At 39.9% G+C, this 23,791-nt stretch overlaps 1 protein-coding gene across 2 annotated transcripts in view; it reads left to right on the forward strand.

Moving 5' to 3' along the window:
- Nucleotides 1-10: 10 nt before the first annotated feature.
- LOC121955009 (heparan-alpha-glucosaminide N-acetyltransferase) overlaps nt 11-23,791 on the forward strand; it is a 31,917-nt gene continuing 8,136 nt past the window's right edge. Inside the window, exons 1-15 of one of the 2 annotated variants that reach the window (XM_088086088.1) lie at nt 11-827; nt 1,159-1,253; nt 2,369-2,490; nt 3,426-3,535; nt 5,708-5,777; nt 5,879-5,945; nt 8,197-8,279; nt 12,258-12,334; nt 14,066-14,096; nt 14,215-14,375; nt 16,811-16,923; nt 17,989-18,110; nt 18,705-18,828; nt 18,952-19,038; nt 20,532-20,609. In XM_088086088.1, the coding sequence (XP_087942214.1) occupies nt 662-827; nt 1,159-1,253; nt 2,369-2,490; nt 3,426-3,535; nt 5,708-5,777; nt 5,879-5,945; nt 8,197-8,279; nt 12,258-12,334; nt 14,066-14,096; nt 14,215-14,375; nt 16,811-16,923; nt 17,989-18,110; nt 18,705-18,828; nt 18,952-19,038; nt 20,532-20,609 (1,506 nt within the window). In that variant the 5' untranslated portion in view covers nt 11-661. The remainder of the gene's footprint in view (nt 828-1,158; nt 1,254-2,368; nt 2,491-3,425; nt 3,536-5,707; nt 5,778-5,878; nt 5,946-8,196; nt 8,280-12,257; nt 12,335-14,065; nt 14,097-14,214; nt 14,376-16,810; nt 16,924-17,988; nt 18,111-18,704; nt 18,829-18,951; nt 19,039-20,531; nt 20,610-23,791) is intronic. The other variant, XM_042502784.2, reaches the window with a different exon arrangement.

Here is a 23,791-nt window from a genome sequence, read left to right on the forward strand (position 1 = left end):
ATAGCAGGATTACAATGCCAGTGTTTGCTGTTTGATGAAAGGAGGATACATACCTTCCCCATTTTTATTCTGTATTGTATATGCACTCATATTAAGCATGAACTTAAACTCCAGATTAACAGGACACTGTTAATGATGTCTCTGTTTAACACGACAGCAGATTTTAAAATAAGCGCTGCTCTTCAGCTGGCTGGAGTTCATGTCAAAGGTTAATGAGCTGCTCCTGTAAGATTGCCCCGGTGAACTCATCTGTCACGGCGAGCGCTCAGGGAAATGAACTGGTTAATGAAATGAGGAGAGGGAGAGGATGTGACAAGTGATCAGCGTTTAACAGCTGGCTGAGTGGGGAAATGAGAATGTGTTATGGTGTTTTTGTTGGACAGGAGAGCTGCAATTTAGAGCAAATTCATTAGATTGGAGTCAACTGGTTGTATAAATTGTATTTGGAAAATTATCCTATCCTTCTGACTGCATTCTACATTAATACACACACTGAAATCAGGTAAGCTTTTTAAACTGGTAAAAAAAAAAGTTTGTTTTCATCATTATTTTTTATTTTATTCATCATCTCTTCAACAAAATTGTAAACTGGTTTTGCCTCAAACATGATTCCAAACATACGCATCAAAACTAGTTTAACGGAACTACCTACCACGCATGCATGTTGCCCTTTGACCGCTTTTTATATTGGTGTGAGTGTTGTAAAGATGAGCAGTGGAAGAAGAGACTGTTTTCAAGTAGCAACATGGAGCCCAGGAGGCCGCTACAAGCAAGTCTGGCTTTGTTGATCCTTGTAACTAACAGCTATGGAGGACACTTAAAATCAGGTGAGTCTTCTGTGATTCATTCTGGTGTTTAGTCTGAAGCAGCGAAAGATTTGACAAAAGAGTGATTGGTCACTTTATGTCATTTCAAAAATATTCAGTTGCACTCTTCATCTTTTGAGAGAGTCAGTGTTTGGTCTCCATAAACAAAGTTAACATTCATAATGACAAAAGGTTTTGTCAGTAGTGTGGGAACATTGTCAATAGTATTGACTTGTGTTATGATCCTGATAGGGATAGTGATCTGAAACACCCTTCTGCTATCTTCTGTTTATGATGTACAGAAAGTGATGGTATGTACATAATAAATCAGTGCTGCTTTGAATCTCTGCAGGTCCTACGCTGAAAATGGACCAGGCTGTGTTAACATTTCATAATCAGCTGACAGAAGAAGTGCAGGTCAACTACACGTCAGATTACTGCTACAAGGTAAAGAATATAAACTATCTCTTTGTCTCTTCCTTCCCTCTGTCCCTCTGTCTCTCTATTTAAGCTAAATAAGTCAGCAAAATTACTAAAGTTCTTCATTTGTCAATTTTAAATGCACAAACAAAAAGTCAGTCTAAAGTCAGTTTCAAGTTTGACATTTATGATTCTCACTCAGATCTTTCCAGAAAGGTTAAAGGTTACTCTAGTGATGTAGCTCTGGACCCTCCTGAAGTTAGGGGACTCATATGAGAAACATTTCTTTAAAAAATGATTTAAAAAATCTGTTATATCCTGACTTTTAGTCCTTTTAGTCAAGCTTAAAAAACAATGGCTCCTACATTTTCCATAAACAGGGTTACCATAGATTCTTAAAGGCACTGCAACCATTAATGTAAGGCCTTAAGTATTATTACATTATTTGAAAGCAATCATCAAATAGCCTTAAAATGTTGAGAAGTAGGATTTAATGATTCTTTTACGATGTTGCATTGTAAAATTAAAAATATTCGTATTATTGCAGATTAGGATCGTAGCATCATTAGCACTCGTTTTGTTTCTGGATGGGATGCTTAGTGCAGAGGATCTCTAGCTGCCTTTAGTAGCTTTTTGCTAAATGTATCTTTGCAGATACATCATAAATAAATAGCAGCTGTATCACTGCATACCCTCAAAATAAATCAAACATTTAATATAGAACAGAGTCAATTTACATTTGTATTTATTAAATATTTTGTTTATCAAAGAAGGGGAAAATGCAGTTACTTTATATGTTGAATGAAAACTGACATCCAAATCCATCCAGCCAAATCTTGTTCTCAAGTACTCCTACGCATCCATATGATTTATTTGCTGTAATATATCTACATTTTACTTTTTACATATTTTTTTCTTCATTTTTTGTTCCTTACTTTTTAATTAATTAATTTTGGTAATCCTTAGTCATACCTTCAGGAGCACACCAGATTGCATTCTACTACATAAGTTATTGTTATTTCTGACAAATAAACCTTAAAATCCCCGGGTGTTTATAGCTTTAATCATCGTCACTCTATCAGATTTGTCCTGAGTGTCCTGTGATAAGTACATTAGTGTTTCCCCCTTTTTTTCCTCCTCAGTGTGTGTACCAGCATTTGGTCACGGTGAAGCCCAACAACAACAATGCATCTGCAGTGATCAGCACTAAATTCACTCTGACTCTGCAAGTGGAGTCACAGATCAGGAATGCAACTCTTTGCAGGTAACAAGTTTAACAATCTAACAAAGCATCAATAACATTAAACCCCCCACAATCCAAAGAGGTAAAAAATGCTGATTTGTTTCCTGCTTACATGTATTAACTGCCTGTGGGAGTGCCTCGCTCTTGTTTGCAGCCATGATATAGTGCGGAGGCATCCGATGATTGCATCAGCAGTCTGTGAGATTATTTACAGGGCTGGGGGAGTAATCCTGACCTGCTTTCTGGACCTGACTGATGCCCTCCCTTAAACCACCTCCCCGGGTATCGATCAGGAGCCTTTTTGGGGTTAATAAGACCTGACATTCCAATATTGATGAAAAGAGCTCATTAAAGCTTCAAAGCTGCTCGTCCTGCGGAAACCTCAGCGGGGATGTTAACTAGAGGAGACAGTCGGCATATTTATAAACAATCAGGACTGACAAGACATCAGGGCAGAGTTTTCCATCCGGGGGTCACCTGTAAACATGGTGCCAGAGATTCGGTTGCAACATGACAAGCCTCTGATGCTTTTTCTCGCCCTCTCAGAGGTCTGCTCTGAGGCTTCCTAGATCAATGCTGAGGTCTCTAACCAGACTGTGCTGCTATTGATTTCCTTTTCCCCTTTGAAAAAACACTCCAAGTGATAGCTAGTATGTCATCCCAACAGTGGATCAATATTAGTGTGTAATGCATGTTTTTGGGGCCTGAAACTGGAGATGACGGGGACGGAGGGATGCACTTTCAGTCTGCGGACACTAGGTGGTGCTCCTGAGCTTCATAGGTGTAAAACCATCAAAGGATATTTTTTTTATAGCAACAGCAACTGGATGAAAAAAAGTAATTTAATGCATGCTTTTAAGGAAGTAGCATTTCAAAGAAAATCAAATAAAAACAACCTGTAGTTTTATGTGCTTTAACAGGAAGTGTGTGTCAATATTTAACTGTTTTGGATGCAGGTGGAGTCAAACATATGGAGAAGGTGGTCATTACTCTGTTTGGATCCAGATGTCCGAGGCAGCCATCTGCACTTACGCTGTGGATAAAAGACCAAACAATGCATACCTGCGTAAGTGCACAACACCGATGATGACATTCAGAAATCAGTCGCACAGTTTTGAGAGAGTTAAACGCAACTGCTTTAGGGGGAGACGCAGTAAGAGTAAAGGAACCTGCGTCCACGCTCAGGACAAGCCTTTGATCCACTCTCTACTTAATTGAGTCAGCAAAGCGGAGAATCACTCGGCTCGTCCACATCTACCGAGCAGTAATACTCATCTGTCTCCTGGGACATGATGTGTATTGATCAGATAAGACATGCCTTCTTGAAAAGGGATAAAAGAAAAGCTTTTCTGTTTGTTTCGAAGGCCTGGCTCCACGCGTGGAGGATTGTGGGTAATACATTAGGGAGTGTGGAAGGATTAGGGCGTAATGGGATTTTGAAAGCGTCTCTCTCCATAATGTACACTCTACTTAACAATATTGCAGATTATGTTGTAGATCAGACTTTTAAGGCCAAGTAGCCATTATCCCAGCAGATATATGGTCAGTGTGACGGCACCCCTCACAGTATGATGAGCTTCCATTAGCTCCGCAGACCAATGATTATACAAACTCCCCATAGGACTTGCTCAGCTTAAGTAGTGGTCTGGTCAGCAGCTCAAGACAGGTTAGAGTTGCCCTGCTAGGACATTTCAAAGTTTACTTCAGCGTCTCAGATTGATCGCCCACGTGGCTTCATGAGGTCATTCGATGGGTGCGGTATTCTTTGAGGATACGTTTCTGTGCAGCTGCAATCAGATCCACCCTTTAATCATGTTAGTACTGTATTCTGCATTGTACCACAAACCACAAGTCACCTGCCGAGGCCTTAATTCTCACAAAGAAATCCAGAATATCGACTGCTGTCAAGTATTTGTTCAACTGTAGCGGACACTTCGATGAATGGAACTTAATCTAGTTGTAGCGTCCACTACTATTTATTGTGACAGTAACTAACAGAGCGAACCTGGCTCTCTGTTGCAGAGATCTCGTGTTGTTTCACTTCATGTGCCGAGAGCTTTATGGTGCTTTTATGAGTGGACAGCGGAGATGCCAGGACTTTTCCGAGGTGATTAAGCGACCACTCTTTGTTCAGAGTGGATGTCATAGTGTGGATTTAAGCTCAGGTTAAAATGGCTTCTTTTTGTTTGTTTTTCCACTGAAGACAAACACAGCATGTACTGCCCCCTTATTTCCTGTGCTTTGACGCAAGAAGACCATACTGATGTCTCCTGAGCCCATGTATTATAGTTTTATAATCAGTAGCACAGCTGTAAAATGTCTCAGGGATTTTTCAAAGCAGCTGGTGCTTATGGGTGGGCAATGATGTAGATGCATTTTTGTTTGCATAAAAGAAGTTTAAACATTAGATTAATTGGTATTGGTATCCACTTGCAGTGGATGAATACTTCCTTCTTCACATTGATGCAGTTGGCAGGTGTAGTTTGGTAGAAAGAAATCCAGTGTTTGGTTTGTCCGTTCTGGGCTACTGTAGAAACAGCATTGAAGAGGATCCGCTCTGTATGTAGATATAAGTGGCTCATTCTGTGGTAACAAAAACACAACAATTTTTATTTTCAGGTGATTATACACTAATGTAAACATAATTAAGAATATTATATACAATTTCTGCCAATAGATGCTCCTAACTACTACAAACTGAGCCTATAAACAATGAATTCATAATCTTTACCCCAGTCATCGCTCTATGATCTTGATAGATTTAATTATTTATTGAGCAGACAAAAGACACCTCAGTTGCAGTGTATGTGCCCTCTCATACTGTAAACCTCATCTTGACCCTTCTCCCATCTATGATGCCCTCTGGCAGACCAGCTCTTTCCTCTGTCTTTGTTTTATTTTCCTTGTTCCAGTGTAGCCTTACATTTTCCTTTTCGTACGCCTGCAGGGTTAGATTACGCAGATGGATCGACCAAGAGTTTTCCATTAGGTCCTTGTTTGTCACTTGAGGGATCCCCTTTGACACTGGTTGACTGACAGACAGCCACAAGGGAGTCCAGAGGCGAGTAAGGCAGACAGTTTGGACTGCATATCAGGCCTTTTATCCGCAGTCAGATCCTATTCTGATAGAGATGTACAGCATAAAGGTCCTGACACAGACTTCCAGACAGAGGGACTATGACGTCAGTTGGTCCAATCCGATGTCCATTTGTAAACATTTCCTTTTGTTATTTTGCAGCCATTCTGGTGGCAGCTCTCTTACTGGCTCTAATCACTCTCTTATTCATTGTGGCACCCTACATCTACAGGTACATGTGCTTTTTTTTTTTACATCATCCTCAATGAAAATCCTGCACTGATTCCATCTCCATCAGAACCAGGCAGCTTAGACTTGTTGTCCCACTTTCAGGAGGCGTTGTACATCAAAATTTATGAAGACCATTTGCTGCCAAAGCCGGCAGTACTCATTGGATAATGTAAGTAAAATGCTGCTACTGATGAATGCATTAGATTATTAATATCTTAATAACTGCAATGAGACAACATAGATAAGTGACTTGATTGATTACATTTAGATCAATCATAAACCAATCAAATGATTTCCATCAAATGAGTGGCAGTCACATCGGCATAGACTGTATAATGTTGAGATACTAAACATCTCAATATGATCAAAGCCACGTTTTTTTCCCATGGATATTGTGTGTATGAGGAAAAATGTATGGAAACCTTATTTTTAAAATAATTTTTATATCCCTTTTTGGTTCCTTAACTCCCAGAATTTCACAGATTTTGAAGCATTTAAAAGAGCACAACACAAAGTAGCTGTGTCACCTTTATTTCCTCACCACAGAAAATCATTTACTTCCTTTGTAATTGAACATTAAAGTTTCCTTAATCCAACAGTAACATTGCATTATTTTTATTGGCTAACCACGCAGCCTGAGATGCATACCAAAATGGCTCTGAGACTCCAGTCATCAAGACGTTTGGGAGACACTAATGGAATGATTGATACAAATGTTAGCGGAGCCAATTGTACAGCAGACTTACTTGGAAGCGGCAGAGCATCGTATCCGTCCAATCATGTAGCTTGATGGCAAGAGCTGCTGTGTAATTTTGGTGAGCATGAATGGCTCCTCTCATTCTTCCAAGCAAGATGTCTCTGTCTTCCATATGCTGCCTGGATGGCATGCAGATCAATCATCACATATTAGTGCTGGTGTCTTCCTGCTCTGGCTCTTTAAACCACTGCATGGAGGCCAGCGAGTCAGGCTAATCCAACTGAGAGGGCAACAGGCCAGAGTCATCTCAGTGCTGCCTTTACAGAGAGGGGGAAAAAGAGGCGCCGACACACAAGCACAGAGGATGACCCAAGATAGAGAGATGGCCAATGACCCATGTGGCAATTTGGATTTGTGGTTTTGTCAACATTTTTACATCCCAAAACAATTTTAGTTATGTAACAATCCTCAAATAAGTTCGAATTACATGTATGTTTATTTTGTGGTTTCTACAGTATTGATAGTAGTTCTAATAGAGTCGCCGCTGTTTTCAACCACAACTTTTTTTAAATCTGAAAGTTAAAGTACTGAGAGTATACAAACTAATGGAACCACTGTGAGAGAAAGAACTTCAATTATTACATAGGCATTATAATTCATCAATGGTACAGAAGAGTTATTTCAAACATAATGCTAATTAGCAGGACTTTAAAACAGGTCTTGTAATCAGCACTTAATTATATAAACATTGGAAGCAATATGAGGCAACTACAGTTTAGCTGCACTCATCAATATTTTCACATTAACATTGGATGAAATTATTGCATGCAATGTGAAAGGGTTCATCCAGGGTGGAAAACCTACAGAGAATTATCACCTAACTCTGCAGTTCCCTGCAACGATAATTTTGGAAACTTTCATTGTTTTGGTTTTAACTGTTTTGGTTCATTAATTCTGTTCTCATCAACTGTGATTCCAGCCAGCAGGGAGTAGTTCTGAGCAAAAAAGCTCGAATAAATCCATAGCACAATACCTACCAAGCACCAAAAGACAAAGTTAGCAGCAAGATAGTGAACATAAGGTGTGTTTCCATCCACCTGTTATGTGCATTTTTGCACAATTTATTGTGCAATTTGCGTAATAAACTCTTACTATTTGCATATCAAAAGCACATATATTGGCATTTTCTTTTGTCTGGTTAAAATTTTCAATACTATGTGGATGGAAACCCCTTTATAGCAACTAAAGAGCTTAGTATCTTTTTCAGGTGGTGGGCACCAAAACAGCCAAAAGCAGAGTGAATTTTGGACTTAAATTCATCAAGTGACAAGAAACACAATTAAGTATATTATAGTATAGTGATTAATAGTGTCGCTCCATGTCTGCTAATATTATTGCCTTGTTAAATTTATGATGCAATAGACATTCAGTGTTTACTATGTGTTCTGGTGCCTCTATCTGGCCAAACAATTATTGCTGTAATACGTTAAAACTGAATAATCTTGAGTAATCTAACAAGTGATCTAACAGATTAACTGCAACAACAGAAAGAGAAAGCAGTTGCAAGTTGAAACAGTAGGATTCAACATAAATACACAATGGTCACTTACTATAATTTATGATGTTACTTTTCATACAGCTGTGTATGAGCCAAACTAGTGTTTAGTTATTTAACAGCCAAAGTTCTGACATGATTTTGTCCATCTTCTAATTGTTTTTACAGGCCGAAGCACAGGCTTGTGAGGCTGAACAAAACACCACTAAAGCTAAACCAATACGTCTGCGCTCACTGGACACTTTCCGAGGGTATGTGCACCATCAACAACCATCCTGTTTATCACTCTATCACCACATGCGGCTCGTTCACATGCTAATTCTCTTTAGAGCAGTCTCAGGCATGATGAAGATCTACAGGCCCAACGTAATGAATAATTACAGGGGTCACAGTCTGGCCACACGCTCCCCCAAGCTTTTGTTATCAGGCGGTATAGCTTTGGGCATGATTTCTGATATCAGAGTGTCTCGGGTTTGGAACAGTGTGTTTCTGTTGGACAGGAGTGATGCATGTGATTGAATCTGGGCTCCCTGCTAGGTTTAATTGTGGCCTGGGGGTAGACACAAAGCACGCCTCTCTGGAAACAGGATGCTGGTGTGGCTTTGACCTCCCCCTTGCCAAATAATTGATGTAATAATACCGTCAACATATCAGCACACATCCACACGGCCATAGATCTCCTGCCAAAATAGAGAGCGAGAGGAAGTCCAGCAGCACAGAGCAGCATCCAGCAGACAATTGGCATCTTCTCCATCTGTGGGTTCCTTTTGGATGAAGAGCCATCTGAAACCACTGTGCATATGTGCTCAGTTCAAAATACCACATAGTTTTATTTAGTGTGGGAGCTGAATTGGTTGAGTACACTTAGACTAGAACTTGCAAAGGTTCAAGGAAAGGCTAAACTTCGATTTCTTTTCCCTTTCTGTTCTGCCTGCCTGTTCAATCCTATTAGCTGAAATGTCACTCTGAGGTTACAGATACTTGTCACATATTGATGCCCTGATAGGTAATACTGGAAATTCTCATACCTGTCAACACACTTAATCAAACTGTGACTCAGCGCTCAAGATTAACTCTGCGCGTGCCTCCTCCGCCCTGTGACTTATGATCCATACTCCTTGACAAACAACTTTCTATAGTGAACAGACACATCATCCACCATAAATGCTGAGGCATTTCTGAAGGCAAAAGGCTTTTCTTCTGAGCTGAAAGGTTTTTCTGATCATTGCTCAGGCTCCACTGACGTGATATACAGAGAACGGTGGGGTACGGTTGCACGTTAATTTTTCTAAAAGGATTTGGATTTTAATCTTGTGCCGCACTGCTAAAAGCCTGTCGCCGGTTTCTGTTGAAAATCGCACTGTCAGTAGTTAGCAGTGCCATACAACAGAGGGAACAACTATTACGGCAATACAGTGGATTGTCAGTCGCATATAACACCAGGTGGCTGACTCATTCTGGGCCTTATTTTGACTAAGCTCCAAGTTTTCCTCTGATTTGGTTTCAGATATGCTCTCATGTTTGGACACAAAAAAAAGGAACCTTGGCATTTCGACTCAAGCAGTAATTTATTATGACTAGATTGGATATCCGTGTATTTCATATGGCCTGCACTGTAGGTAACTCAATACTCTGCAGTGATAGAGCGTAACTATCCATTTGCAACGGGGAAATGTACTAAGCTAACACTCTAATTGGTAATGCATGTACAGTGATTCAAATCAAAGAAGTCCATAAGCGTCAGTCAGCCAGTCGTACCCAGTTGTCACTACTGCACGACAGACACGTCTGTGTGTAATCTGTTAGCTATAAATCATGAATGCTGATTCCCAGACGTGAATTAAGTCTATTAGTGAAGTGACAAATGCTCACTGGAGTGCTTCACAGGGATATTTACAACTTCAACCTGATTAGAAACTAGCCTGTGGTGCTTCAACCTGGACATTATCTTGTATTAACTTTGCCGCAACATGAAACAAAGTGATCTCAGTGCATATCATATTAATTAAAGGGATGCTGCGCCAATTTTCAACCTAACAAAGTAGGTAGTCTGTGTAGATGAAGTGTGATAAACTTCCCCCCATCTTTCCAGTATTCCAGTACTCCCAGTATTAAACCTTGCTAGATGACACATTTTGTGCCATCCGGCCAAATTTTGCAGGCTCTCAGGCTGCTGCTTGATCTATCGACTGTGCTTTCACATTTTTGTATTGCCCGCCCACCCACGCCGCCATCATAGACACAAACAGACAGACCCACCCCTCTCTCTCTCCTTTCAAACTTTTCAAATTTAAATAGCTTTATTAGTACGAACAAAAAAAATATTATTGCCTCTCCCGCTTTCTGTCTCTCAAACTCAGACCAAACTCTGATCAAATGGTAAAATTAGGCAGTGCTTACAGAATTTAAACCAAGATTTTGTTACTGCACTGCCTTTTTATGGCCACAAATGCTTTCAGTAATATATTTTAGTACGCTGTTTGGCTGTAATAGTGAGAGTTTGTGAACAGGAAGTGGGTCCCAAACAGTTTTCTGCACAAAATGGAGGCTGAAAAAATTGAGATCAAACAGTAAAACTAGGCGGTGCTGATTATATATAAACCATTATTCTTTTATTATGTTGCCTGTTTTTTTGCCTAAAATGTCTTCATACACATAATTTAGTATACTGTTTGGTAATACAAACATTTGTGAAGAAGAAGCAGGTGCCATACTGTTTCCTATTTTGTATTTTTGCCTCAAAAGTTTTCAAAAACATGTTTAAGCTTACAGTTTGTAACCAGATGGATGCCATTGTGTCAAACGGATGAGATTTAATTATTTCATCCACCAGCAGGAGTGCTAACTGGTACAGTGTGGTGCAGTGAATTATTCTACAGTTTTAGGTTTTTTTTAATCTCTTGAGCAAATGCCACAGTCCTTTTACTCTGTTTTCTGTGGTCATGTAGCACCAATTTCAAACAATTTGCGTCTTTCTACTGCATAGACATAATAGTTTTATGAAAAGACCACCTTTCTAACAGTGAAATACTTCTTTAAGCACTTTCCCTTAATCATAATTAGCAACCATTAGTGTCACATGTGTGTGGTGTTTGTAATCTGCCTAAAATGAAGCTCTTATTCACAGACAGACAGACAGTGTTGTGATTAAAAAGGTGTCTAATAAGCCTGTCCTATTATTGCAGGGATTTTCACTGGGTCTCATCTGGCCTGTGATTTAACCTCTGTCTTTATCACTATGGCGACTAATGGATATGTTCGTCAAAATTTAAATGATAGCCTGCATGCATATGTGTGCCTGCGTGAGAGAGAGAGAGAGAGAGAGAGTACATGGACACATGCAGCAGGGTTTACTCTACTTTAATAGCCCTTTTGAGATGATAGTGGCCGATTAAAATCTTGTATCAGCAGGTTGGGGCTAAAAGAGCAGTAATGGCTTTGGTGCACCTCTTAATTAAATCTAGGCAGAAAAACAAGAGGAGGCAGAGGTAGATACAGTGCATCTTATCACAGAGTCTTGTTCTTAGAGGTTGTTCTAATTATGTTATGGCTCTTAAAGACCCTCTGATGATATTTTTAAAAAATATATTTTTGATTAAATAAAACATGAAATAAAAGCATACATTCGCGTATTTAGGATGGTGAAAAATTGAATTTGCCTCGGAGCAAACCACTGTAGCCGCTTGACCATGCAACCATTTACATTCCCCTGTGAGTTTGTGTTGTGTAATCGCCCCCCACCCATTTTCTGACATGCAACGCAAACACCTCTCTTCCCTCCAGTGTCTGATTCAGTGGAGCACTCCATCACGTGTGCTGTGTTTCAGCAGCCTTGGCCGGTGCTAAAATATAAAGTGTATCATATATTAGACGCAAAGTCTTTAGTCAGCACTCCTGCTTGAGGAGATCCAGAGGACAAGTGTTCATTTCCTGAGTGATTCATAATGCTTAGATTGCATTACCTTGCATTTGGAGTGTGACAGAATAAAAAGCCCCGCCTCTGGCCTCTTTAACTTTAATTCAGAACTTATTATTGTATAAGATGTATTAGTCAGATGATAAGAAAACATAGATATGATTGCTTTATTCTGAATTTCATGTATTTATAATAGATTTAAAACAGTAACCCATATTTGCATTATTCACTCCACTGCAAGAAGGTTAATCCAGTTATTACTGATTTCCTAAAGTGTGTGCTATAGTGTGAACTCATTGAACTGTCTTTGTAGGTTTGCCCTGACAGTGATGGTGTTTGTCAACTATGGAGGAGGAGGATACTGGTTCTTTCAGCACGCACCATGGAATGGTACAGTATAATGGTATAGATATATGCACAGAAGTACAAGACTACCACTACAGCTCATATAGTATTTTTATAGTACAAACTGCAGCAATAGCAATTTTAAACTCCTATTTCATTGTCTTTCCCCTGATATACAAGCAGATTTAATGTCTGAAAGAACCAGCAGCTCACAGTGGTCAGTCTGTTTCATTGAAGGAGCCGACACTTGTAATGTTAAAGGTTTGGATTTTTTGAAGTTGTATAAGGTACTTATTATCCATATTACCTGCATTAGATTTTGGTCGGCATGTCCCCAGGTTGGAGAAGTAGGCATGGAGGATATACATTGTACTTGCTGTAGACATATTCAGCAGCAAAATGTAAGTTAGCCCACTAAAATATCAGTGTCAAGTTAAGTGTACACTGTATTGAGAATCTTTTCATCACTTTACCTTGCCGTCAGACAGCCCTCTCTGATGGTAAACTGAAGTTATTATTGTCTTTTAAAAGCCACCAGACCCATTTGACAAAAACAGTAATTTTACCTCAAAGAACACGGGAGCTGTTGGTCCACCGATTTGCGATTGATTAATGTGTAATTGTGTGACTTTGGTGTTTTTTAGCTTGGATTCACCAAAGTCATATTAACACAACAGACTTAACTGATGCAAGCAGAGGTAGACCAGCAGCTCCTGTGTTCTGCATGGTGCAATTACAGTTTTTGTCAGTGGAGTCTGGTGGCTTGAGGAGAGCATAGATAACAGCCTCAGTTCCCCCTGAAGTTGTGAATATATTATTTTTATAGCATACACTTAAACAGATATTGATTTTTTTTCTCTGTGTGTTTTTAGGTGGGTAAAACACGTTTTTGCTGCAGCCCTGTCCACAGCTGTACATTGCTTAGTTTCTGTGGCCCACGAAATCCTGCCTTATCCTCCAAACTGGGGCTGTGCTGACCGAAAATCTACTGTTGTTAATACACTAATTGTGGATACATACCTCATATAACCCCACTTAAAACAATCTGAGCCATTCCTTTCATGTATGTCCTTGCACCTTACGTCAAATATGAAATTAAAATGTGAACTCACGTCTGCAGCATTTTCTGACCTGTTGTCAGTAATTATGATAAACGTGTGCTCAAACCAAACACACAGGATGCCATTCCTCATATGAGCCAAATCAAAGGCACGATCCATAGATTTTTATTGTTATTAACAACCAGGGAGAAGACGAGAGGGAGGAGGGACGAATGGGAGGAGGCAGTGAATGAGTTGTTCTTCCCTCTTGCAGCAGTTGCTCTTGAAGTGCCCAGGAGCAAGGCGCCTCTGACTCAAAGAGACAGTGGTAGTTAAAAAGTGAAAAACCCCTTTCCCCCTCGGTAGGTTAAAGTTTACAAAAATGCGAAAACGTTACTGCAACTTTTATTAAATCCATATCACTTTTAAGGGGTGTTCTCAATTTAAATCTTATAATAGCCTCTTTACCACATCTTCGGGGCTGTATTGATTTCAGGGGTGGTTTGATTAATCTTCTCTTTGCTGCTGTCACAGGACTGTAGATACTTATTCACCTCTCAAAATGGAAAGTTAATGACTGAAGCAGCACTTAAAGGACATAACATTGTTCCTTATTCACCTCGTAGTCCTTTTGAATTGCAGAGATTAGAAAAGGACAAGAAGTGTGAACTCTATATAATGACTTCAAATTCTGTGTGTCTATTGATATTAATATATGCCTCTGGATTTGTTGCAGGTCTAACTGTGGCAGATCTCGTCATGCCATGGTAGGTTTGGCGCAAGAGGACTTTCAGACATTTTCAGTCCTATTTTAATCCATACAAATATGCATATTTGTGTGAATATATATGTGTCCTAATAGCATAATACTGTGGTTTATTCCAGGTTTGTGTTTATTATTGGGACTTCAGTGGTGCTGGCTTTGAGATCCATGCAGAGGAGAGGAGTTAGCTGCCCGCAGCTGCTGCGCAAAATCACCTGGAGGACAGTTGTTCTCCTGATGCTTGGCTTCTGCTTCCTCAACTACTCTCCAAGAGACGGACCATGTAGGTGCATAGTTAACGGAACAAAAATTCAATAAACAAAATCCTGTTTATTCTTTACTCACTGTTCTATAATGAGGAGATGACTAAAACACAGACTGTGGCTGTTACTCTACCGCTCCTTTCATTTCTGTCTGCCATAATACTACTACAAATACGACTACTACTACTACTACTACCACCACTACAGCTAATACTATTGGTGCTATTTGGCCAATGAATGTTGAATACAGAGATCAGAGGAGCAACTTTAAAGAGCACGTGAACATTATAAATCAGCATCCCCACTTTATTATCCACTCCTGCAGCCTTGCAGTAGTAGTACTACTACCTCTATTCCTCCTACCACTACTGTTTGGCCTATGAATGTCAATGTGCACCATTGTAAATCATAGAAGAGAGAATATGTAAAACATTGAATGTTCCCAAATGTGAGAACTTGCCTTTTTTTCTTGTGTTTGCATTATAGTAAACTTAATGTCTTTGGGCTTTTGACTGTTTGTGGGGAGAAAAAAAATATGACATTAGTTTAGGTTGTAGGAATAATTGATTATTAAAATAATCACTAGCTGCAGCGCTATACAGCTTATAATTGGCATATTCATAATATCCACAACACTAAAAGCTGTGGTAATACTTAATTGCAGTTGATCAGGTGACAAAGACAGAGATGCTGTAAGTGTTTAAATCCAGATTTGTGATAAAAGCCAAAGCTACAGGGGTTAAATTAGGGGAAGCGGGCTGAAAATCCCCATTTCATGGTCCACCTGGGGATGCACAGGGCGCCCTTCACACATTAGCCTTTCCCCGTGCTAATGGACTTTCCTGGGTGGATGTCTGTGTAACTGGGTTAACAAAAATATTGTTATTGTGTGTGCAGTCTCAAAATCCAGCACCAGGGGACGTTTAACAGAGGCAGATTGAGCAAAAACAAACCGCTGTGGTAATGGACAATTACAAACAGATAGTGTTACACTCCTCAGCCCCATGCAGCTGCTGTGAAGGCTGCTGCTGCTGCTGCTGCTGGAGCTGATCATAACAGCACTGACTTTTACCATAAACTGCAGCTTTGCCCTCTGTCTCCAAGGGCGTCATCAGCAGTTCGGTCGCAGGGTTTGATCTAATAAGAGAATGGAGTCATATTGGCTCAATATGTTAAACCATTTCAATGTCAGATGAGACAGAAGAAGGTGTTCACCTTTGACTGAAACTATGAGTCATTTCAAATAAACGCTGCTACACTTAGATGTCCAAACTGTTGTGAAAGCGCTGACCTTGAGACTACAATTTTGGTTATTTTTATTTTGTCCCTCACACACTCCTTTGTTAGTTTAGATGATTATAAAGCTAAAAACATAACTCTTTCTCGTGATTGCTTAGAAGTTTTTGACACAGAAAAACATTATTTTGCTTCAGGCGACAGTTTGTTGTCAAAATCTTATCTGACCATCTGACTCTGTTTATTCTTTTTGGGATATTGACAAGTTACAAGAAAAGATCAGTCAGGGAAAGTCAGATTTGAACCCCTGCTGTCGAGTAGCCTTCAGAGGATGTTCAATTAAGAAATAGCCCTCTTTTTGAAAAGTTTTCGGCTCAAGCTATTTGCTCTACTTTTCGATGGCTTTTTCAGTTCTGCTCACTTCCACAATGAAATCGTTATTTTATTCAATCTATCACTGAAAGTGCTCAGAGATGGGAAGCAGACAGCAGAGCTTTCACTCGTTAAATGATATTGAACGTCAAAAAGGGTCTCAATTTCCCACAAAAAAACTACATAAATTGATCAGAAAGTGAAATAGAAGATGATACTGTTTTCTGCAGTTCACCTTAAAACTGTGACTTCCGTGATAATTTTTTTTTAAGTGACACTTGTATGGGGGGACAAAAACAGTAAATTATCCTGGTGGGGGTGTAACCGGCAGATTTAACAAATGTGTCATAAGTAAGAGCTTCCTGTGAAAGGAGACATTTCCGCCTCTTATTTGATTTGACCAGATCAATGATTGGGATTATGCTGTTTTCACAGCACTTTGTGCGGCAAAGAGGTTTTCAATTAACTAATGTGTAGATTACCATCAATCTCTCAACCATGAGCCAATCTTATCCTCCCCAATTTGTCGAGACAAAGAGATAACTGGGAATCTTTGATTAGCTTCTCACGTTCTTGACATGTCCGTACCCTGAAGGCAGACACCATTTCCCCATGTGTCACACTGTCCATCATCCTCCTCAAGGAAGTCGTAATAGTGGAATGATTGAAAAGATGCTCTCATGTCCAGTATTATCAATTTCCTGATTTATAATTTGCTCAGATCAGCAGGAATAGCTTTACAACACTGAGTTATATCTGTGCTTGTACCTGAGTTGTAAGGTCATATATTTATCACTGGGTATCAAAGAATGAGGGCTCATGTTGTGTGTTGTTGTCTGTATTTCAGTGTCCTGGTCCTGGCTGAGGATCCCTGGAGTGCTGCAGCGTCTGGGCTTCACCTACTTTGTCCTTTCTCTTCTGCAGACTTTCTGGGGCCAGAAAGAAATCCCTCTGAGAGCGGTGAGCAGCTCTGTCAACTTCACTTTAGTCTGTCATTACACACCAGGGAGAAAGGGAAAGTCCAGCCTGAAACACACAGTTGTAATCAGCTAATTCACTGTCTAGGTCCATCTATGTCATTCACTGTTTTTATCTTGTTGCTGGGTTAACTGGTCAAGCATTTAGGCTGTACCAAAATTCAGCTTTTCAAAATCTTCTCTTGAGGTTTTTGAAAGCAGCTTCAGGAATCATATCACATCACGTCATATTTTATGACATTATCACCCAAAAAAAAACCCTGAACAACCTTCAATTTGAAAAATTAATTCTGGCTAAATAAATAAGTGTTTTTTTTATTGAATCAACTTTCATTAATGAGCAAATGTAATTTATGGCGATGTTAGATTGCTGCCAGACTGCATTTCTGCTGCGAGCAGATCTGCTGCTAGCATAAATCCGCTTGTTTTTAGCATGGGAGCCAACCAGCCAATGGGAACTGCCATATAATATCAGAGCTGTTTTATGTTCTCACCACCAATCACGACAAAACCATGGTTTACTGGAGATTGATCCATGGCAGCAGGCTGCGTCTTTGGGACTGTGTCAGTGTTGACTATTTCCTTGTCAGTATGAGTATCCCCTGCCTAAACCTTATCTAAACTGTTATCCCTAACCCTAACCGTCGAGTAAGGTGCTACGCATTTACTGGAGGGAAACACTTTTCGACAGGGGAACACATTTCAATGCAAAACCAGCAAGTCTCTTTCCTAGTAGGACATCATTCTTGTAAATCTACAAGTGTACTTTCTGCTGTGAGCTCCTGCTGTCGGGCACTCAGGAATAATTCTGTGACTGTGCAGAAATACTGGGTTTAAACAGAATGAAAATATATGCTCAAAAAAGCTGTGCAGCCTTCGAATGTTGATTTAGAATTTGTATTTCAGTGTTTTGAATGAAGCTTTAAAGTTTTCGAACTGTTCGGTACAGCCCCACCAAGCGTACACCAAAATGTTTTATGTTAAAAAGAAATTATGGACCTGAATACTATTTTATGTAAATAAGATTTGTGCTCTGTGTATTTTTCAGAATCACTGGTGGAACTGCGTTCAGGATCTGGTCCTTTATTGGCCTCAGTGGCTGATTATCATCCTGCTGGAGACTCTGTGGCTCTGCATCACTCTGCTCATGCCTGTGCCCAACTGCCCCACGTAAGTCCAAGCAAGGCTCCCACTCTCATGTAACTGACTCAGTCCAATCCACTCAGTAATCCACATATGCTGAAAGTGTAAATCTCTCCATGCTGGGATAATCTCCAGTTGGTGCTGTTGGGGCTGTTGGGATGCAGCAGAGGTGTTAGTGTGCACCTTGTGTTGCTGGTGTTGTGAACCGCTGTGATTTATGGGCCTGTGGTGGATGCTTCAGAGGGCATAATTAGCCAATCTCAGTCTGTCATGTGCAATAAGAGCAGCGGAGGCAGAGGATCCATCTTCCTCGCTCTGTGTCTTCTGCTCAGTGCTGCTTTTTGCGTGTGTTTTTTTCCCTCCATTTCTGTGACCCTGCATGGCTTCAGTGTTCACAGTGTGAGGTCAAATGGTAGCAATAATGTTTATTCCAACATGTGATTGGCTTCAGCCTCCTTTTTATCTGTGTCATGTTTCTAAAATAACATTTTTGAGACATGCATTTGTTTTTGTTCATTTGATCCTTAATTTTTTATTTTTTTTAATTTTACATTTTCAATGCTTTAAAATGCCTTTTTTTCTTTTAATATTTTAATATTATACTATGTTGTTTGTTATCAGTGGATACTTGGGAGCTGGTGGAATTGGTGATGATGGTCTTTACCCAAACTGCACTGGAGGCGCAGCAGGATACATTGATAGATGGATGTTTGGTGATAACATGTACAGATACCCCACATGCAGAGTAAGATCTTTTTCACACACCAGTCATTAGCAGCCTGTTTTATCCATCTGTCTTTAAACCTTGCAGGTGGAATTAAAGCCTTTGAAACAATCTTGCTTGTCCTTTTCATCCTGCTTTTTCCAGGAAATGTATCACACCACGCAGCCCTTTGACCCAGAGGGGGTTCTGGGTACAATCAACTCCGTTGTCATGGGATTCTTGGGGATGCAGGTGAGATGGATCATTTATTTCTCCTGTGTGATTCAACAAGTGGCACAAGAGTATTTCTAATATTTCAGACTTTTTTGTGTCAGTCAGTGTCAGTATTATTCTGTTGTCATTGTTTAATTCTAAATTTCCTATTGCTGGAATAGGGATAATGCTCTCTATGATGCTACATGCGTTAACACTTCTGAAGATTTATTCTGTAGATGTTCAGCAGATTTTCTGTAAAGTATATGTGACAATTCACCACATATTCTCAGAATAATTTAACTATTTACTCACCTATGTTGCATAGACTGAAGGAATAATTCAGCTAAATTATTCTGAGAATATGAAGGTATGCTGATGAATTGTCACAAATGTATACTCTATGTTGAATCTTAACTAATAAGCTGTTACTCTATATAGTCTAAACCAGTGGTTCCCAACTGGTGGGTTGCAGTCCAAAAGTGGGTCGCGGGTCTATTCTGAATGGACCGCATATGACTTGTTAACACTTGAAATTGGTAAAGAAACACTCTTTATTTTGAAGTACAGTGAATTTCCAGCATAAAGCTTGTAATGTGAAATACTGGTCATATAATATGTCATGCGGATACAAGTAGCAGTAGGTGAGAAAAAACTGCATAATCATCTATGATTTGGATGAGCTGCCCCTTAAGGTCGCACAATACTTGCCTCTGATTGGCTGAGAGCAGCAGCTTTTTTGATTAATGTTGAGTCAGACTTACTCAGTGAAAGCTGATCAAATGCAGGAAACAGGTGTTTAAGACTGAATTCTGAATTTCCTACAATTAAACCCTTCAGCATTTATATGTGTGATTAAATAGGGATATTTCAAAATTTCTATACCAGCACTTCCTCACTTAGAGAATCAGTGATGTTCGTCAATGCTAATGTGTTAAAACAACCATTTATTAGACAGCGAGACGACAGTCAACTGTGTACTTAAACGAAGGTTATGTGAAAGACACTTTCCCGCCTAATTGTATCTGCACAGCTGCCCTGCTTTAATGACAAAATGTTGTTAGACAGTGAGGAGAGAGCGTTTGGTCTTTAGACCTGAGCCTCTGATGGCGAGTGTGTCACTTCTAACCATTTGTGTTGTGGGAAGTTACCACGCAAAAGCAGCCGCATTGCTCAATTCCCGGTGGGCGGTTAGCACTGAGCCCTTCCATCAGCGGGTCTTAGGCGACACGGCAGGTGTCCGCTGCCCTCGTCTGTGCTTGCCCGTGCTAATGTCCTCAGCTGAAACATATTCATCATCACCAAATTAATCAGAGGGTGTGGATGTCTTACACCCCACATCTGGCTCAACAGGATAGCAGAAATGTGACCGCCCCGTCAGGGACATAGACACCCACATCCCAGGCGTATTCAGTTACCCAAGGGCAAATGCATGTACACAGCGGTTATTGATGTTTATGTGGTATTTCTCATTAAATGTTGGATTGAATGAGTTGTGGTGTCTGTGCTTATCTCGGCCTCATTCTCCACAGGCTGGGAAAATCATCATTTTCTACAAGGGAATGAACACCCGCATCCTCTGTCGATTCCTAGTGTGGGCCGTCATCCTGGTATGTTACATCATGTGGAGGTTATAAACACAGCTGGTGAGGGAAGCGAGTATAAAAGTCAATTGATAATTTAAAACCAAGACAACAAATCACTTAAAACATTGTCCTGCTTGTATGACTCACAGTGCTTAGCACTTTTATGGCCTGGTTGTTTTACTTCGCCTAGCAGGTAAACTGTTTTCCAGCCACTCGGGTATTAGTCATAGCCTGCCGAAGCCATTCATTAGCAGGACTTAGTAGAGGACATGTGTGTGATCTTAGTACAATTAAACAACATCCATGTGTGGCTGTGTTTCCGGGCAGACATGGGTATCCAGCGCCTCAGGGGGATACACACTGTCTCTCACTGCCGCATATGTGGGTTTAGATGAGAAGTGCTGTGCATATTACTTACAGTCTGCTGCAATCAGGAGCACTGGATGAAAAGCATGATTAATTCATTTACCTGCACACTAAGTCTCAACAAACATTTACACAACAATCACAAGAAAGTATGGATGAAGTGGTATAACAGAAATACGTTAAAGTCCATTCGAAATCAGAATAAAAACATATATATTTCTCCATAAATCTGCTCAAATAGCATATAACGTTGTATTTGTTTCAGATCTGTTCATTCTGGGTGGTCTCAAAACACAAGAAGCGGCAAGCTGGCCTCTATTTCATTTAGAGGGGGAATGTGTCCCACAGGGAGAAGCCAAGTGTTACATGAGAAAGCCCGTTTTGCATTTCTAAACCTGCGACAGGAGGCTGTTAGTCTGCTCTAACGAGATTGACAGATATTCATGTAGAAAGACCAGGCCCTGCCAAACAGTGCTTGGCCACTGTTTATATATATATGTACAGTGAGATGCTGCAGAGATGTAGCCAGTGTGCAAAATGGGGTTAGTGGGAGCCTGCATGCTGTGGAAGCAGACATCCTGAACTGGCAGCGGTTTGACCTGAAGCGATGATGGAGCTGGAGGAGCTGGCTGCTTCACTCAGCCTTTGAAATCAAACTGAGCAGGATGAAAACAGGAGGACTGGAGACACAGACAAAAAAAAAAATAAAGTAACAGATCCCACTAGTTTTAAGTTATGTAGTTGTTCTATGCCACTGTGCCTTTTCTGCTGTTTTAAATATGATGGTCGTTCAGACTGGCATGTGTAACTGTTTGACCAATGGGATTAAATCACACAAAAATTTCTTAAATTAAGTAAACAGTTTATTCCATTAACCTTGTCTTATCAGTACTACATCTGCCATATAGGTTTTTCACGGCAAGTCAGGTTTATTTGTGGAGCCTATTATCACATGCAATATCTCACTCTCTGAGGCCCAAGATAGCAGTGTATTCTTTCCAGACCGTGCTTTCTACAAATGAAAAAAAATACATCAGCATGTAAAAAAAAAGAAAAGAAAAGAAAAGAAACAAGACAAGGGGTCTACAGTCATGCTGCTGGCTCTGTGAAGCTGCATTTAGGCAGCCTTGAGCTTTGAGGTAAATTCTAACATCCGCATACTTATATGCTCACAGCAACAATGTTATAGAGTTTAGAGTTTAAGCATGCTAACATTTGCTAATTAGGACTAAATACAAAGTGCAGCCGAGGCAGATAGGAAAGTCATTAGTTTAGCAGGTATTTGGTAACAAACAAGCCCCCGGGAACAGTGTGTATGTTTACATGGACAAAATACCTTTTTTCTTTTTGCCCCTATTCTGAAAAATACTTTATATTCTACTAAGCTGTTTACATGGCTAATGAAATTCAGTATTCCACTAACACTCCTGTTTACAGGCAGCCACACATACTCTGATTAATGTGTCCAAACATTTCTTTGATTTTGTCGAGATACGAAAAAGTAGAAGAGCTGGAGCTACTTGTCATTTTGTGTCTTTGCATCAAATTTTTTTTTTTTAAGTTTCCTACAAGTGTGACTTGTTGGACCATGCAGGCTCAGCCTTCCTCTTTCTTTCTTCAACCCCCTTCTTCAAAAGGACGGTGCTGCAATATTTGTGCATGTGTCGATATCCAAATCTTTCATAATGTTTAGAAGAAGTTGTTTCTTCTTCTGACCAGAAGTGTGGGCTTTTCTACATGCATCTCTACCCCAACCTTGCAAATTGTTGAAGAGTTGGTTTGTTTACAACGTATCCTTGACAATGCACAAATCCAACTGTGAACAGAAGAGGGGCCGTGTCTCACAAACTGCAATAAAAACCCCAACTGAGACGCATTTTCTGAATTGGCTCTATACATGTCTAAATAATTCTGTTAAAACCCCAATAATACCGGCATATCCCACATCTTAATCGGAAAATGCTAAATTTAGAAAAGAATTCAGTAGATTTAAACTGAATATTCCGTTTACATGACCCACATCGAACTCAGAATACTGTCATATTGGGAATAATGGGAAAATATTGGTGTGCATGTAACCGTAGCCAGTGCCATGCACTGAAGCCGGTTGCCATAGTGGTTAAAACACAGAATTACAACTTTGGGGTTTGTCATGGGATGACATGGGGCCCAAAAAGACTTTTTTTCCATACTCGCACTGTAAAAGAGATTTCTGTAAATGAGTGGATAATTTTCTTTTAGCATCACAGCCCAGGGAAATGATTTGATTTGATGACATTTCAAAAGTCTAGAAGAGCCCCATGATTAAATAATTTCATCCTCATTCAAGTTGGTGAAGGACTAAACCAGATAGATTCTCCTCAGCTGATGAAATTCTATTGCACTTGTTCTATATGGGCCCACTGATGTGAAAGATCTGGGTAAATTTGCACCGGGCAAGTCGAACTTCTTTGGCTTCATGCACCGCTGAGCAACTTTCTTTTTAAGAAATGAGTAGGTCCTCGCCTTTATAGCAATCCACCCCTGTGGATGTTGAGACAATTACTCAAAAGTAAAAAAATTGACCTTGTGGTAGTGTCAGAGGAAAAGTCAGGGGATCACCAAACTCTCAAAGATTCATCATCTGGGAACCATAAATGTCTGTAACAAATTATATGCCAATAAATTTCTTAGCTGTTAAGACTTTGCCTTGAAAGTGAAAGTGTCAATCTGCAAGTTTTACTTAAGAGAATACGGAGAGATCTGTACGTTTTTTTCTCGACAATCCATCCAGTAGATGTTAAGATAATTCAGTCTGAACCAAAGTGGTGGAAGGACAGATGGACACTGCTGTTGCAGAA

This window comes from Plectropomus leopardus, chromosome 13, assembly GCF_026936395.1.
Source record: "Plectropomus leopardus strain MGB_pleo_1.0 chromosome 13, ASM2693639v1, whole genome shotgun sequence".
NCBI lineage: Eukaryota > Metazoa > Chordata > Actinopteri > Perciformes > Serranidae > Plectropomus > Plectropomus leopardus.